Below are 14,968 nucleotides of genomic sequence, written 5' to 3'. Positions count from 1 at the left end.
CTTGGGGGGAGGGTGTCTAATGCTGCGTTCGAGACAACTTTCAACTCAGATTTTTACTACCTCATACTTGCAATCGAACGCCACCTCATGTCTCACGCAGAACCACACCGTCAATAGTAAAACATCAATTAAAATGCATTTAAAATAGATGTGTTTCCTGAAGAACACATGTTTTGTTGATGATTGCAAGAAAAAATAGATGAAACCGATGAAACCCCACTGCAAAAACTCAAAATCTTACCAAGAATATTTGTCTTATTTCTAGTCAAAATGTAATTTCTAGTCAAAACTAATCAAATTATACTCAAAATAAGACTCATCACATAAAAAATTAGCTTGTTTTTAGACACTTTTTACTTCTTTCAAGCAGATTTTCACTTGAAATAAGTAGAAAAAGTTTTTCTTTCTTATTACAAGCACAAAAAAACTTGCTTTCACTGGCAGATTTTTCTACTTATTTCAAGTGAAAATTAGTTTGAAACAAGTGAAAATGATCTAAAAACAAGTTATTTTAAGTGGAAAGAGATTAGTTTTGACTAGAAATGAGACATTTTGACAAGAAATAAGACAAATATTCTTGGAAAGATTTTGAGTTTTTGCAGTGCCACCATGATCGCTCAGTGGTTACAGAAAGTAAATCATGTCTACATGGAATATAAGACTGCCCAGTTACAGCTAAAAGTACCTAGTTTTATGAGAAGGTGGACACCAGTTATTGACTCTTATACCTCAAAATGTAAATATTATTTAAATAACTACTGTTATTATTGTCATTTGACTTATTTTTATTAATTTATTGGTTTACATATCCTTTTACAGAACTAGATATGGTATATTATGTGCTCCACCATTATACAGTGTTATCGCTGCGTGACAGATGAGACCCAATCGCAAGATGATTTTTTGTTTTCTTTTGTAAAGTTAATTGCCTGTTAATGTGCATTAAAGGCAATAAAGTTTAAAAAAAAAAATGCATTTAAAACGCAAAATGCATTAAAACGTTACGAAATATACAGTATTTACTTACGGTTACAGATTAACCTACTGATGTTGTTATTTCGCTTACACTGCAAAAACTCAAAAACTTACCAAGAATATTTGTCTTATTTCTAGTCAAAACAAATCTCATTCTACTTAAAATAAGACTCATCACATAAAAAGTAGCTTGTTTTTAGACACTTTTGACTTATTTCAAGAAGATTTTCACCTAAAATAATCTGATAGCGGGGCAAGTTTTTCTTTCTTATTACAAGCACAAAAAAACTTGTTTTCACTGGCAGATTTTTCTACTTATTTCAAGTGAAAATTAGTTTGAAACAAGTGAAAATGATATAAAAACGTTAAAAGTTTTAGGCGATGAGTCTTATTTTAAATGGAAAGAGATTAGTTTTGACAAGAAATAAGACAAATATTCTTGGAAAGATTTTGAGTTTTTGCAGTGTAGATCTTAGATGATCTGTTTCATTATTTTAAAATGCTTCTTTCTTTTTTTTAAATTGTTTTAGTGTCCTTTATAATGTTTTAATGTGTTTAGCTATGTGACATGAAGCACTTTGAATGCAGAGTTTGTCCCGGTCTGACATGTTTGTGGTTTTTCTGGTTGTGGTGCGTCTCTTTGTCACACTTTGAAGTCGGAAATCGTAGTTTCCAACTAGTTTGAGTTTTCTTGAACGCAGTGTAAAAAACAAGTTGTGGGTCATTATCTCTGACACTTGACCCTCACAAAAACACAACTTGTTATTTCCTTCAATAATAAACACCTACATCTCCCAATCTTTAACTGTTCATTTATTTAAAACGGTTGAAGCAACAATAAGTGATGTAAGTCCTATAGATGCATCAGGGTTGGTTGTGTTGTGTAATATGCACGAGGAGCCGGTGGTTATTTCATGTTTCATGCGGACGGTGCTTATTAATGCAGGTGTCTGTGTGAATGAAGACGTTTCCAATGAAGACGTATAGAGTAGTTAAGAGTAGAGGCAGATGGAGGACGCACGCTCTCGCCTTCTCCTCCATTAGATGCTGAAGCACTTAGCAGACTCATGAATAATATCCGTACTCTGGGGAACTTTGCTTCCTATAGTCACTCCACCCATACCCACACACACACACACACACACACACACACTTATTGTCATTAGGGCAATCTACACAAGAAGATATACAAATCAAGTCAAAGTCATATCCGGGAGAAACAATCGATGTTTCAATCTAGTGCACCACTAAATGCTGTTAGAGAGCATTAGCAGAACATTAAGAGAATCCAGAGGACATGATACCGCTGTCTGCCGATGATGGCCGAGCCAGACCAGACTGGAACACAACACTGTGTATGTGTGTGTGTGTGTGTACATTTGGATGAAATAGAGACAGAAGCAGAGGAGTGTGTGTGTGTGTGTGTGTGTGTGATTGTGTGTCTGTTTTTGTGGCTAGGTAGCGCAAATCAATCCCCACCGACCGTCCTGTGCAGGAAATCGAAGGGAAATTTAAGCCGCGTTGATTGCTGTGAAACTGTTTGGCTGGCTGGCTCTGCACGTTTAATAGAGACACACACACACTCTCTCTTTCTCTCTTTCTCTCTGTCTTTCTCTCTCTGTCGCTGCTGCTCTCCTGTGTTTTCTTCTCTCTCTCTCATCCACATCACACACTCGTCTCACTGTCTCTCATCTGGCATCAGTGTGCGTGGGCTCCTATTGGATTGTACTGAGGGACTCGTGTGGATCTATAGCTTCAAGTGAGTGCTTCAGATAAACAAAAAGAAGTTACACAAAAACCTTTGACTGTGCTGATCATCATTAAGTGTCCAGTTGCAGACGTCATCCGTTGAAACAGTATTTTATTACGTTGACTACAGTATATTGATTTTAACAAAATGCATCCAATTTAAATCTTTTTGAATCATTCATTGACGCACACACACACACAGCTGAAGTTCAGTTTGATTAAATCTGAAATGTTTTGTGTATTTTCTGAGCTTGTGGAGGGAAGTGCATGTTTTCCTGCTACAATTCAAGTTGAGAAATAGTCAGTCAGACATTAAAGGAGAATTCTGGTCATTTTTTGACCCCTAAATCGTTGTCCTGATGGTCACCCAGTGTTGGTTGAAGCAAAAAACACGACTAAAATTGATGCAGGAAAACCGGAGTTACACCATGGCTACCTGGCGCCTTCCTACAACTCAAAAGCATCTGGCGCTCCAGAGAGATAAAAGAAGTAACTAAAATAAGAATCTTCAACTCCAACGTAAAATCTGTCTTGTTCTATGGAGCCGAGACCTAGAGAATGTTGAAAACCACAATCAGTAAAGTGCAAACCTTCATCAACAGCTGCTTAAGAAAAATTCTGAAGATCTACTGGCCAGACAAGATTACGAACCAAGATATGTGGGCAAGGACGAACCAAACACCAGCTATGGACGAAATAGGACGAAGAAGATGGAACTGGATAGGACACACACTTCGGAAACCAGCATCTAACATCACTAGACAGGCTCTAACTTGGAACCCACAAGGGAGGAGAAATAGAGGCCGGCCCAAAAATACCTGGCGGAGAGATCTCCAGGCTGACACCAAAAAGATGGGATACAACTGGTCGCAGATCGAAAAGAAAGCCAGTGACCGAGTGCTCTGGAGGTCCCTTGTCAATGGCCTATACCCCAGCAAGGGGTGTCAGGCGAAAGTAAGTAAGTAAGTACCCGACGCTAGGGATAGCGACAACGCTAACCCATGGGGGCAATTCTTTCAACCACAACAAACACTCAGAAAACAATCAAATATCTCTGGTACATGACTGGAATCCTTAGAGACACCACTGAACTCATATAGTTACAGTAGAAACAGTATAAACTTTGTGTTTTTGCATGTAGCCACTCACCTCAGATAGCCCAACTCTGAAACATCCTGGAAAGACATTACTATCTGATCACAGAGCGCCTGCTCTCCCCGCCACAGAAACTAACACTTTTTCCTTGTTGTGATGATTTCTTTACTAAAATAAACTGTGCAGCAGTGCAGTGGTGATGTCAATAATATCTCTGACCATTTATTTTAGTATAGAAATCATCACAACAAGGAAAAAGTGTTAGTTTCTGTGGCGGGGAGAGCAGGCGCTCTGTGATGGGATAGTAATGTCTTTCCAGGATGTTTCAGAGTTGGGCTGTCTGAGGTGAGTGGCTACATGCAAAAACACAAAGTTTATACTGTTTATACTGTTCACTATATGAGTTCAGTGGTGTCTCTAAGGATTCCAGTCATGTACCAGAGATATTTGATTGTTTTCTGAGTGTTTGTTGTGGTTGAAAGAATTGCCCCCATAGGTTAGCGTTGTGGCTATCCCTAGCGCCGGGTAGCCATGGTGTAACTCCGGTTTGCCTGCATCAATTTTAGTCACGTTATTTTGCTCCAACCAACATTGGGTGACCATCAGGACAACGATTTAGGGGTCAAAAATGACCGGAATTCTCCTTTAAGAAGAAGAAGATGCTTTTAATTGAATATAAAAATGATCAGCAATGGAAAACATGTACGTACAACTACTGGACAGTCGGCTAAAACATGAATCTGAGCGGAGACCATTAACTACCGTGTGCAGACCTTGACCTCCTGTTTTGATGCATCTTCCCAATTATTGTTGAAGTGTGTGTGTAAAAGCAGATTTATCTCTCCTCTCTCTCTCTTTATGTCTCTGTCTTTTGCTTTCTGCTCTGGACCTGAGAGGAGCAGCTCATTGTGGAGGCTAATGAGCGCTGAGTGGAGAGCCTCTTACTCCATTCACACACACACACACACACATACATGCATGCATGCATCATGGACTGAGGCGTGTGTGCGCACACATCCACCACATCCACTCACGGGCGGCAGAACATTAGCAAAATTAGAAAGGGAGGATATGCAGATGGTGCTCATTACCGTCTGCTGCCTGTCACTGACACTTAACACCAGAGCCTCAACCCCCTTTTTAAACCTTTAACACCCCCCCCCCCCCCCCCACACACACACACACACACACACACACACACACACACACTTCACTGTTCTTTCACAGATGAGGTGAGGAGATGTGGTGGCGTCATTCACAGATTCTTTTTTATCTCTCCCCTCCGTTATGGGCAAAGAAAATGTAAAAATCCTTAAAGGGATAGTTCAACATTTTGGCAAATTGGTCCATTGCCATAATCCCTATAGAGTTGTTTTAGAGGTAAATACAGAAACTTCTTGATGAAAAACTGTCCCTGAAGGCAACACGCATCAGTGATTTTGCATGAATTTACCTCTAAAACAACTCTGTGTGGTAACGTTGTGTTATTATCTCATAGCGTGGTGAATGTGCAGGTCACAACTTGTCCACCAGAGCGTTGTGGAGTTGTTGGATTGTGTATTTGATGAGTTTGATGAGTTAGAAACCAAGAAATCCCATAATGAGCCTCCGTAGCGTAGCTCTGAGCAGCTCATGGCTCTGCTCCGCCGTTCTAAAAACAGCTTGCACCGACAATTAAAGGTAATGAACCTACTGCTATGACTATAGGGATTATGGCAATGGACCAATTTGCCAAAATGTTGAACTATCCCTTTAAAATAAAAGTCCAAACAGTGGAGCTAACACACATTCATCATGTCTGGGCCTGTGCGGTGTTAATGGCGGTTCGCCACCATCACCAGCAGCAGCAGCAGCAGCAGCAGCAGCAGCAGCAGCAGCAGCAGCAGCAGCAGCAGCTCTTTTCTTTTCACCCTCCACTCGGAGCTAACAGCTTGATGGGCGCCCTGCTCCACAACAACAACAACAACAACAACTCGGAGCGTTTCAAAGGCTCCGGCGTTGCTCAGTCTGCTGCTCCACTTAGACAGACCAGACCTCACTTCAATGACTCACAACTCACTTATGCAACATATATATCTTCAAAAAACAAGGAAAAGGTTTCCTATAGAGCTGCTAATCCCAGACCTGCAGCTGCAAATGATCTGCTGCAACACACAGCGTCTTTAAGCAGAGAGCACAGTAGAGTCTATCAGACCGAAATGAGATGCAGAGAGGAGCGAGTGAAGTGTTACATAAGAAAACATAGGGTGTATAGTTTAAGGGATAGTTCAACATTTTGGCAAATTGGCCCATTGCCATAATCCCTATAGTCATAGCAGTAGGTTCGTTACCTTTATTTGTCGGTGCAAGCTATTTTTAGAACGGCGGAGCAGAGCCGTGAGCTGCTCAGAGCTACGCTACGGAGGCTCATTATAGGATTTCTTGGTTTCCCTCATCAAACTCATCAAATACAAAATCCAACAACTCCACAACGCTCTGGTGGACAAGTTGTGAGCTGCACATTCACCACGCTATGAGATAATAACACAACGTTACCACACAGAGTTGTTTTAGAGGGAAATTCATGCAAAACCGCGTTGCCTTCAGGGACAGTTTTTCATCAAGCAGTCTCTGTATTTCCCTCTAAAACAACTCTGTCTGGTAACGTTGTGTTATTATCTCATAGCGTGGTGAATGTGCAGCTCACAACTTGTCCACCAGAGCGTTGTGGAGTTGTTGGATTGTGTATTTGATGAGTTTGATGAGGGAAACCAAGAAATCCCATGAGCCTCCGTAGCGTAGCTCTGAGCAGCTCACGGCTCTGCTCCGCCGTTCTAAAAATAGCTTGCACCGACAATTAAAGGTAACAAACCTACTGCTATGACTATAGGGATTATGGCAATGGGCCAATTTGCCAAAATGTTGTACTATCCCTTTAATGGGTTAGGCTATATATGTGTTGTGTGTGTGTGTGTTTCTTACCTTCGCAAGAGAGGCCATGAGACGTGACCCCAGACAAGCTGTCTTTACAGACGTTGCAGAAGGTGGGCCGTGCGTGGGAGCAGGCGTACCAGTTGTGCATCCCTGAGAAATGTTCCACATTAAACTGTGCCGTCTGGCAAAGAAGAGGTTAAAACAGGGTTGGCAGCAAAGAAAAACCATCATCATCGTCATCATAATAACATACGTAATCATGTATCATAGCTACTGTAGCTCTTATAATTACAAATGAGTGAATGTTACTGTTACTGGTTGTTTTTATAATGACAATAAAATGCAAGCAGAACATTTTGTTCATTAATAATATAAAGAATATAATCTGAAAAATACTCTATTTTTTCAAGTGTTGCAGCAAACACAAAACAAACTCACACCATTCATTCATTCATTCATTCATTCACTTTACCTAATAAAAAAAATACCTCCTAATATTGGTAAAGGTAGATGTTTGTGTTAAAGCTCCATACAGTATAAAGGTAGATGTTTGTGTTAAAGCTCCATACAGTATAAAGGTAGATGTTTATGTTAAAGCTCCATACAGTATAAAGGTAGATGTTTGTATTAAAGCTCCATACAGTATAAAGGTAGATGTTTGTGTTAAAGCTCCATACAGTATAAAGGTAGATGTTTGTGTTAAAGCTCTATACAGTATAAAGGTAGATGTTTGTATTAAAGCTCCATACAGTATAAAGGTAGATGTTTGTATTAAAGCTCCATACAGTATAAAGGTAGATGTTTGTGTTAAAGCTTCATACAGTATAAAGGTAGATGTTTGTCTTAAAGCTTCATACAGTATAAAGGTAGATGTTTGTATTAAAGCTCCATACAGTATAAAGGTAGATGTTTGTATTAAAGCTCCATACAGTATAAAGGTACAGTAGATGTTTGTATTAAAGCTCCATACAGTATAAAGGTAGATGTTTGTCTTAAAGCTCCATACAGTATAAAGGTAGATGTTTGTATTAAAGCTCCATACAGTATAAAGGTAGATGTTTGTGTTAAAGCTTCATACAGTATAAAGGTAGATGTTTGTGTTAAAGCTCCATACAGTATAAAGGTAGATGTTTGTGTTAAAGCTCCATACAGTATAAAGGTAGATGTTTGTGTTAAAGCTCCATACAGTATAAAGGTAGATGTCCATGTGTAGTGTGATTATAAAGCAGCTCTAGGTTCTATATTAATACTGTGAAAGTATCAAAGCCTCAGTCCACAGAGAAATGCACACAGCCTGTATTCAGAAACTGAGCCTTAAAACCAGCCGTCAGGACTTCCTGTCACTTTGTGATGTCACAACTAAGCCCCGCCCATCCATCTAACACTTTGCCAGATTTGGTTTCCCTAAGTGTCTATAAGTGGAGATGTAAAACTACTCTTAAGATGTTTTTGTGCTTCTTAAAAACCACAACTACATCTTCTCATGGATCGATACGTAATAAATAAATAAATAATACAGAATGAATTAATAAAACACAGTTGAAGTGCAACGCGTGGAGCTTTTTCAGTCTGACGTCTCTATTTGAGAAGCTGTCTGGCACCAGGAGGCGACGCAGCAGGACCAACATCAGCGCTCGGCAGGAAGTCGCTGACTGTCGGCTGGATAAAGTGACACCTGGTCAGGAGAATCGGATGCTCCTCATACACACAGCTACAGAGTGTACTGTACTGTGTGTGTGCGTGTGCGTGTGTGTGTGTGTGTGTGTGTGTGTGTGTGTGTGTGTGTGTGTGGCTGTTTGATTTTGACTTGATTTATTAGTTGAATATGAATGAAGATCAGATGAAAAAGTAAAAAGTGTCAGGAAGATTTTGTTTTACCGTTGATAAACTTACGCACAACCAAACATGAGTGGAAAACATTAAGTTTGTGAATGGGCAATATTGAATATTTCATAAAGAGGGCTGCAGATGGTTCTTAGAAGTCTTTTCTGGATTAACAGTAATTTGTTCAGGAAAATTGGATAAGTTGCAGACCAGACAATATTGCAGTAATTCATATATGGAAATAAAAAAAACTATAAAACAAAGTCAAGTGAGCAGAGGGAGAAACCTTTTTCAGTATACCAAGCATTTGCATTGATCTTTTGCAAACTTGATTAATATGATTATTCCAGTTTAGACCTTCTCCGACTCCATTGATTAGTATTTTTGGCTTCTTCTTTTGCATGAGATTTATTTTTGTTGCAGAAGATCATGAAGTTACACACAGAAATGAGGGTGTTTGACAACCACAAAGTGCTTATTATTATTATCTATTCGGGTATTAACCCACTTAGTTTATTTGTTGCTCTGTTCGTGTTACCTTCAGTTTGTCTTTGTATGTATGAATGTATGTTTGTATATGTCTTTATATGTATATGACTATATAGAGAGATAAAGATTAGTCATAATATGTTAGAATAAATCTATATATGTATATACTCATATATCAGAGAGATAAAGATTAGTGATAATATGTTAGAATAAATCCAGTTATATAAATGTATAAATTAATTTATTTTATAGATTATAATGACAAGGAAGCTTGATAGATAATTTATGAATAAGGGGTGGGAGTAAATAAGTTTTACTTCTTCCCACTCCTTTTTGGATATGAAAAACAAACAAAAAATCAAATTATCTTTATTTTCAATTATTTTATTTTATTTTTGTTCATGTGTTGTCTTTGCAAAGTTTTTATTTGTTATGTCTGTCCATTACTGTATTATGTTTTATTTCTTTTAACATGTCCGAAATAAACTATAAGTTACATTTATTTACATTGAGAGTTTAGTTAGCTTATTGATCTGGAACCAGTTTGAAACAGTTGATAATTCATCATTTACACATGCAATGAGAGACTTGAAGTCATCATGAACTGCAATAACTCAAAAACTTACCAACAATATTTGTCTTATTTCTAGTCAAAATGTCATTTCTAGTCAAAACTAATCTCATTATACCTAAAATATGTATATTTATACACATACATAGTTATACATAAAAAAAAAGTAGCTTGTTTTTAGACTCTTTTGACTTAATTCAAGTCTATTTTCATTTGAAATAAGTAGAAAAATCTGATAGTGGAGCAAGTTTTTCTTTCTTATTACAAGCACAAAAAACTTGCTTTCACTGGCAGATTTTTCTACTTATTTCAAGTGAAAATTAGTTTGAAACAAGTGTAAATGATCTAAAAACAAGTTCATTTTTAGGTGATGAGTCTTATTTAAAGTGGAAAGAGATTAGTTTTGACTAGAAATGAGACATTTTGACAAGAAATAAGAAATTGAGTTTTTACAGTGTGAACAGCTATAAGACTATAGTGTCATCAGCAAATGTGTTGTACTGTATGTGTGTGTGTCTGTGTTGTACTGTACTGTAGGAGTGTGTGGGCGTTGCGTCTGCAGGAGTTGGCGCATGCAGCCCCCCCCCGCCCCCCCGCCCCCCCGCTACAGTTTCATAAGTCGACTTGTAACAGGTGCCGACAAACTAGGACACTCAGACTGTCAGACTGAGGCTGCTGCAGCTACATCACACAGGACCGTAATTAAAGCCTGTTGTGTGTCTGTGTGTGTGTGTGTGCATCTTTGTGCGTGCATCACACATGTGCGTACCCTGTGGTGTGTGTGTATGTGTGTGTGTGTGTGTGTGTGTGTGTGTGTGTGAGCTCTGGGGGTGCTGCTGCATTGCAGTGCAGAGCGATACAGAGGGTGGGAGGGGGGTAAAGCAGGGAAAGGGGATGGATGGGGGTCTTATATAAGATTTCCCTCCCAAATCAAAGCCATTAAAATGCAGCGCTGCTTTTCTTCTTCTTCCTGCGCTCGCCTCAACACACACACACACAAACACACACACAAACACTTCTCCTCGCACAGACAGAGGAATATTCTGTTGTTGTTTTTTTGTCGGAGATAGATAGAGATGTCATCATTATACACGATTATTGTCAGATAAATAACCACAGTATTACGATTATCATGATTATTATGCATTTATCAATTTCACAACACTATGAATGTGTCAAATAAAATCAAAAATAGTCCAAATATAATTACATTATTCACTGTTTACACAAAATATTTAATATATGACCAATTATTAACCCTCCAGGGGAAGTGTTTGAAATAAATTGTCATCTATACCAAATGTTTACATTAATTTTAATCAGGATAACATTTAATTTCCTACCAATTCGATGTTACGTTAGTTAAATGGACCAGTATCTTGAGCATTTACCTTTATTTTGGTGCCACATCTACCGATACGTGACGGTATTTAGGAATCTTTACTATTAATTAATTAATTGTGGCTTTTAATACTGCGATTAATTGTGAAAACAAGTAATTGTGACATCCCTAGTCGGAGATAAATATCACAGTGTGTGTCTGTGGTTCTGGGATTCTCCCTGAAAGCAGAGCGCTAGATAACGAGGACAAGTCGCTGTCATCCGGGGGGATCAAACATGTGATTGTGAGCGCATCTGTGTGTGTGTTTGTGCATGTGTGTGTGTGTGTTTGATACAGACTGTACTGTAGAGTTGTGTACCTGTCGCTGTATGTTTTGTGTGCATCCATGCGTGTGTGTGTCTGTGCATGTGCATGTGTTTGCTGCTGCTTCTGCTCTGAGACTCTCTGACTCCCAACATGTGTGCTTTGCTTCTGCATTATAAACAACTTGTTAACTCCCCTGACGCCTCTCTCTCTCTCTCCTCCTGTCATGCAACTGTACTGTAACACACACACGCACACATACACACACACGCACAAACACGCACAAACACGCACTTTTTATTGTGTTCGGACTAAAAAACACTGAGAGCAAAATGATTAAAATCTAAAACTCTCCAGAGGAGGAAACGCCTCGAAGCAGCAGCTCTATTGTTGCTGCTGCACTGAGCCTGTATCTGCTACCACACACACACACACACACACACACACACACAGACACACACACACACACACACACACACACACACATAGAGAACATGACAGTGTTGGCTCTTACCTCGTAGTGCTCTCTGGACTGGACGGACTTGAGCGAGCTGATCCAGTCCTCCATCTCTTTCCTGTTCTCAGCGCAGAGGATGAGCCGACGGAACGGAGTTATCACCTGGATGGAGGGAGGGATGAAGGGAGGGAGAGAGGGGTGAGACAGATGTTATAGCTCCAAAAGAAAAAGTGAGGAGCGAGAAAAAAGATGGATAGAGCGAAAGAAAGAAAGAGAAAGAGAAAGAGGGATCAATGTTTCCCGTGCCTCCTCCTCCTCCTCCTCTTGCTTCAGCCTGCGGTGGCTCTGAGAGGAGGCAGCGATCCGCTCGGTCTTTAAGGATGAGAAGCCCCCTCCCTCTTTCTCTCTCCCTCTCCTCCTCTCTTCTCTCTCCATCTCTCTCTCCCTCATTAGCTCTCGCTCACTTATCCTCTCACACCTTCTCCAGTTAGTCTTTTCCTCTCATCCCTCTCTTCTCTCTCTTCCTCTGGCTCTCAGCTCCTCATGTGTTGAGGTAGATACGTGCTGACAGGCGAAGCGCCTCGGTAAAGGCTAAGAGCCTCTCCCCTCCCATGTGTGTGTGTGTGTGTGTGTCTGTATATGTGTGTGTGTGTGTTTAAAGGACAGTCTCCCTGTAGATAACCCAACACAGACACACACACACACACATCACTTATTCATGCTGCCTCCTCTCCTCTTTCTCTCTCTCCGTCTCTCTGTAACTCATCGTGTCCTCATGTTATCTCCCTTCACCTCAGTGGTGGGAGAAGTCACAGGACGGACACACACACACACACACACACACACACACACACACACACACACACACACACACACACACACACACACACACACAAACACACAACACATCACTCTAATCAATATTCATGATGCTGATGTTTCCTCCCTCCGTGATGAGAAGCTATTTATGATTAATTAGACTTCAGAAGCTGACGTCGTCTTTCAAACGTCCCCTGACCTGATCTGACTTTAAATAACGTTGTGTTGAGTTGTTTTGTGTTGTTTTGAACCAGTATAAAACCAGTGAGTGGAGCTAAATGAAGTTGAAACGCTGGTTCCTCCTCCTCGGGAACAGCTGCTGACTGTTTTCATTTATCTGTTCATCTGCTGATCAGTATTTAGCAACAACTAACTAAACTCCCAGTGAGAAATCGTGTTCCAGTCTTTGCATTGTTGCACCTCCTCCATCCCATTTACTCTCAATAAGCTTTACCTGGTTAAATAAAGGTTAAATTCAATTTTAAAAAACCTCTGACAGCTGACTCAAACCCCAACAACTCTTTACTTGAGCACTGTAGCACCTATTGTCTTTGGTTTGTTTGGTTTCTCAATCCATCTCAGCACAACTCCATCAAGAAACGCTGCTCTGGTCTTTGCATCGCTGCACCGCCGTCTCATTTATCTATCCCTGACAGTTCATCTCGCCCAAATTAATTTAATTGCACTATACATCCTGTTTTTTTTGTTGTGTATTACTGTCTATTAGTTTTTAGTAGTATCATATTAATTGTCTCTCATTTAGTGTCATTGTCTGCTGGATTCTGTTCGGATATGTTCTATTCTTGCGCTAATTTTTACATCTTCTGTGTCCCTGTTTTTATGTATTATGATGCTTGTGTTCCTGTTGTATATTATTCTAATGGCTTTTTAACATCTTGCAGTTGAAAACTAGCCACTCGCTAACACTGGCACTTTAACAGAAATGTTAATTAATGTGCACTGTCCTCTCCAAATAAAAAATAAAAATAAAAAAAAATAAAAAATTTAGAACGACCGACCCAGAGGAGCTGATCCAGGATCTGTGGCGTCTTTTAAGTCACTTCTACGACCACAACATCGTGTTATTTCTTATCGCTCCTCTAATTACTTTAGTTCTCCAGCATCCTAAAACTGATTTGATTTCCTTCTCCTTTTATTTTTATTTTTTTTATAACTTTCAATTATCCTTATTTTATTCCTTCCTGTCCTTCTCCTATCTTTATTTCCTTTTTCACTTGTATTTCATTGCACAGCTCTTATTTGTTTCTTGCTACTCTTTCCTCTTTATGCCTTTATTTGATTCAATTACTTTAATCTGACTCTGTGTTTTATGTTGTTTTAGTGTTTGTTTCCATCAACATCTTCCATCCCATTGTGTCGGTCTACACACTACACCCTCTTCAGTTTGCTCTGGGACCAACAATGGAAAAGATTTTTAATTTCCTGTCACATCTGTCAGTCAGAAACCAGAGAGCTCTCGGCGTTTAGTCTGAGTTTATTCATTTCATCTCAATCAACTAATTGACTGGTCGTTGCAGATGCAGATCTCTATGATAAAAAAAACCTGCATTAAAAATAAATAAAAATGGGTCTGGTGACTTCACAGATTCAGCTGACTGTGATATTTTTCACTTTTGTCTCTAAAGTGTTTTGCTGCTTCTCGCGGTTTCTCTGATGAAACTGATCTCACACCTGCTTTTACCAGATGTTAACCACATTTTCCTCCAAGACACAAACTGCATGAGCCCGAAAACGCACCAAAATATACTTTTACAGCACAAATAAAGACAAAAACTAACTATCCGCAGAGGACTGACGGTAATAACTACCGTACACTGCAAAAACTCAAAATCTTACCAAGAATATTTGTCTTATTTCTAGTCAAAATGTCATTTCTAGTCAAAACTAATCTCATTATACCTAAAATATGTATATTTATACATATACATATATAGTTATACATAAAAAGTAGCTTGTTTTTAGACACTTTTTACTTATTTCAAGTCTATTTTCATTTGAAATAAGTAGAAAAATCAGTGGAGCAAGTTTTTCTTTCTTATTACAAGCACAGAAAAGTTGCTTTCACTGGCAGATTTTTCTACTTATTTCAAGTGAAAATTAGTTTGAAACAAGTGAAAATGATCTAAAAACAAGTTCATTTTTAGGTGATGAGTCTTATTTAAAGTGGAAAGAGATTAGTTTTGATTAGAAATGAGACATTTTGACAAGAAATGAGACAAATATTCTTGGAAAGATTTTGAGTTTTTGCAGTGTAACGTATGTGGATAGCCTATACGTTAATATACATAAGTGTAAACCCTGAAGGTGGAGGATCTCCTGTTATCTATCTGCTGTGTTTACTGACAGTATCACTGTGTTGTTGTGCTGCTTCTTCTCCTACAAAGTGCTCATTGATTTTTCCGCACACACA

The 14,968-nt window shown here is 39.1% G+C and overlaps 1 protein-coding gene across 1 annotated transcript in view; it reads right to left on the bottom strand.

Moving 5' to 3' along the window:
* The window catches only part of dgkh (diacylglycerol kinase, eta), an 84,421-nt gene that overhangs the window by 37,061 nt on the left and 32,392 nt on the right, over positions 1 to 14,968 (bottom strand). Inside the window, exons 4-5 of the mRNA XM_083997039.1 lie at positions 11,776 to 11,880; positions 6,781 to 6,913 (exon numbers count right to left, since the gene is read on the bottom strand). Of these exons, the coding sequence (XP_083853165.1) occupies positions 6,781 to 6,913; positions 11,776 to 11,829 (187 nt within the window). The 5' untranslated portion in view covers positions 11,830 to 11,880. The remainder of the gene's footprint in view (positions 1 to 6,780; positions 6,914 to 11,775; positions 11,881 to 14,968) is intronic.

This window comes from Trachurus trachurus, assembly GCF_905171665.1.
Source record: "Trachurus trachurus genome assembly, chromosome: 21".
NCBI lineage: Eukaryota > Metazoa > Chordata > Actinopteri > Carangiformes > Carangidae > Trachurus > Trachurus trachurus.
Note: the sequence above shows the minus strand (reverse complement) of the source record. Positions and strands in the feature narration are given on the sequence as shown.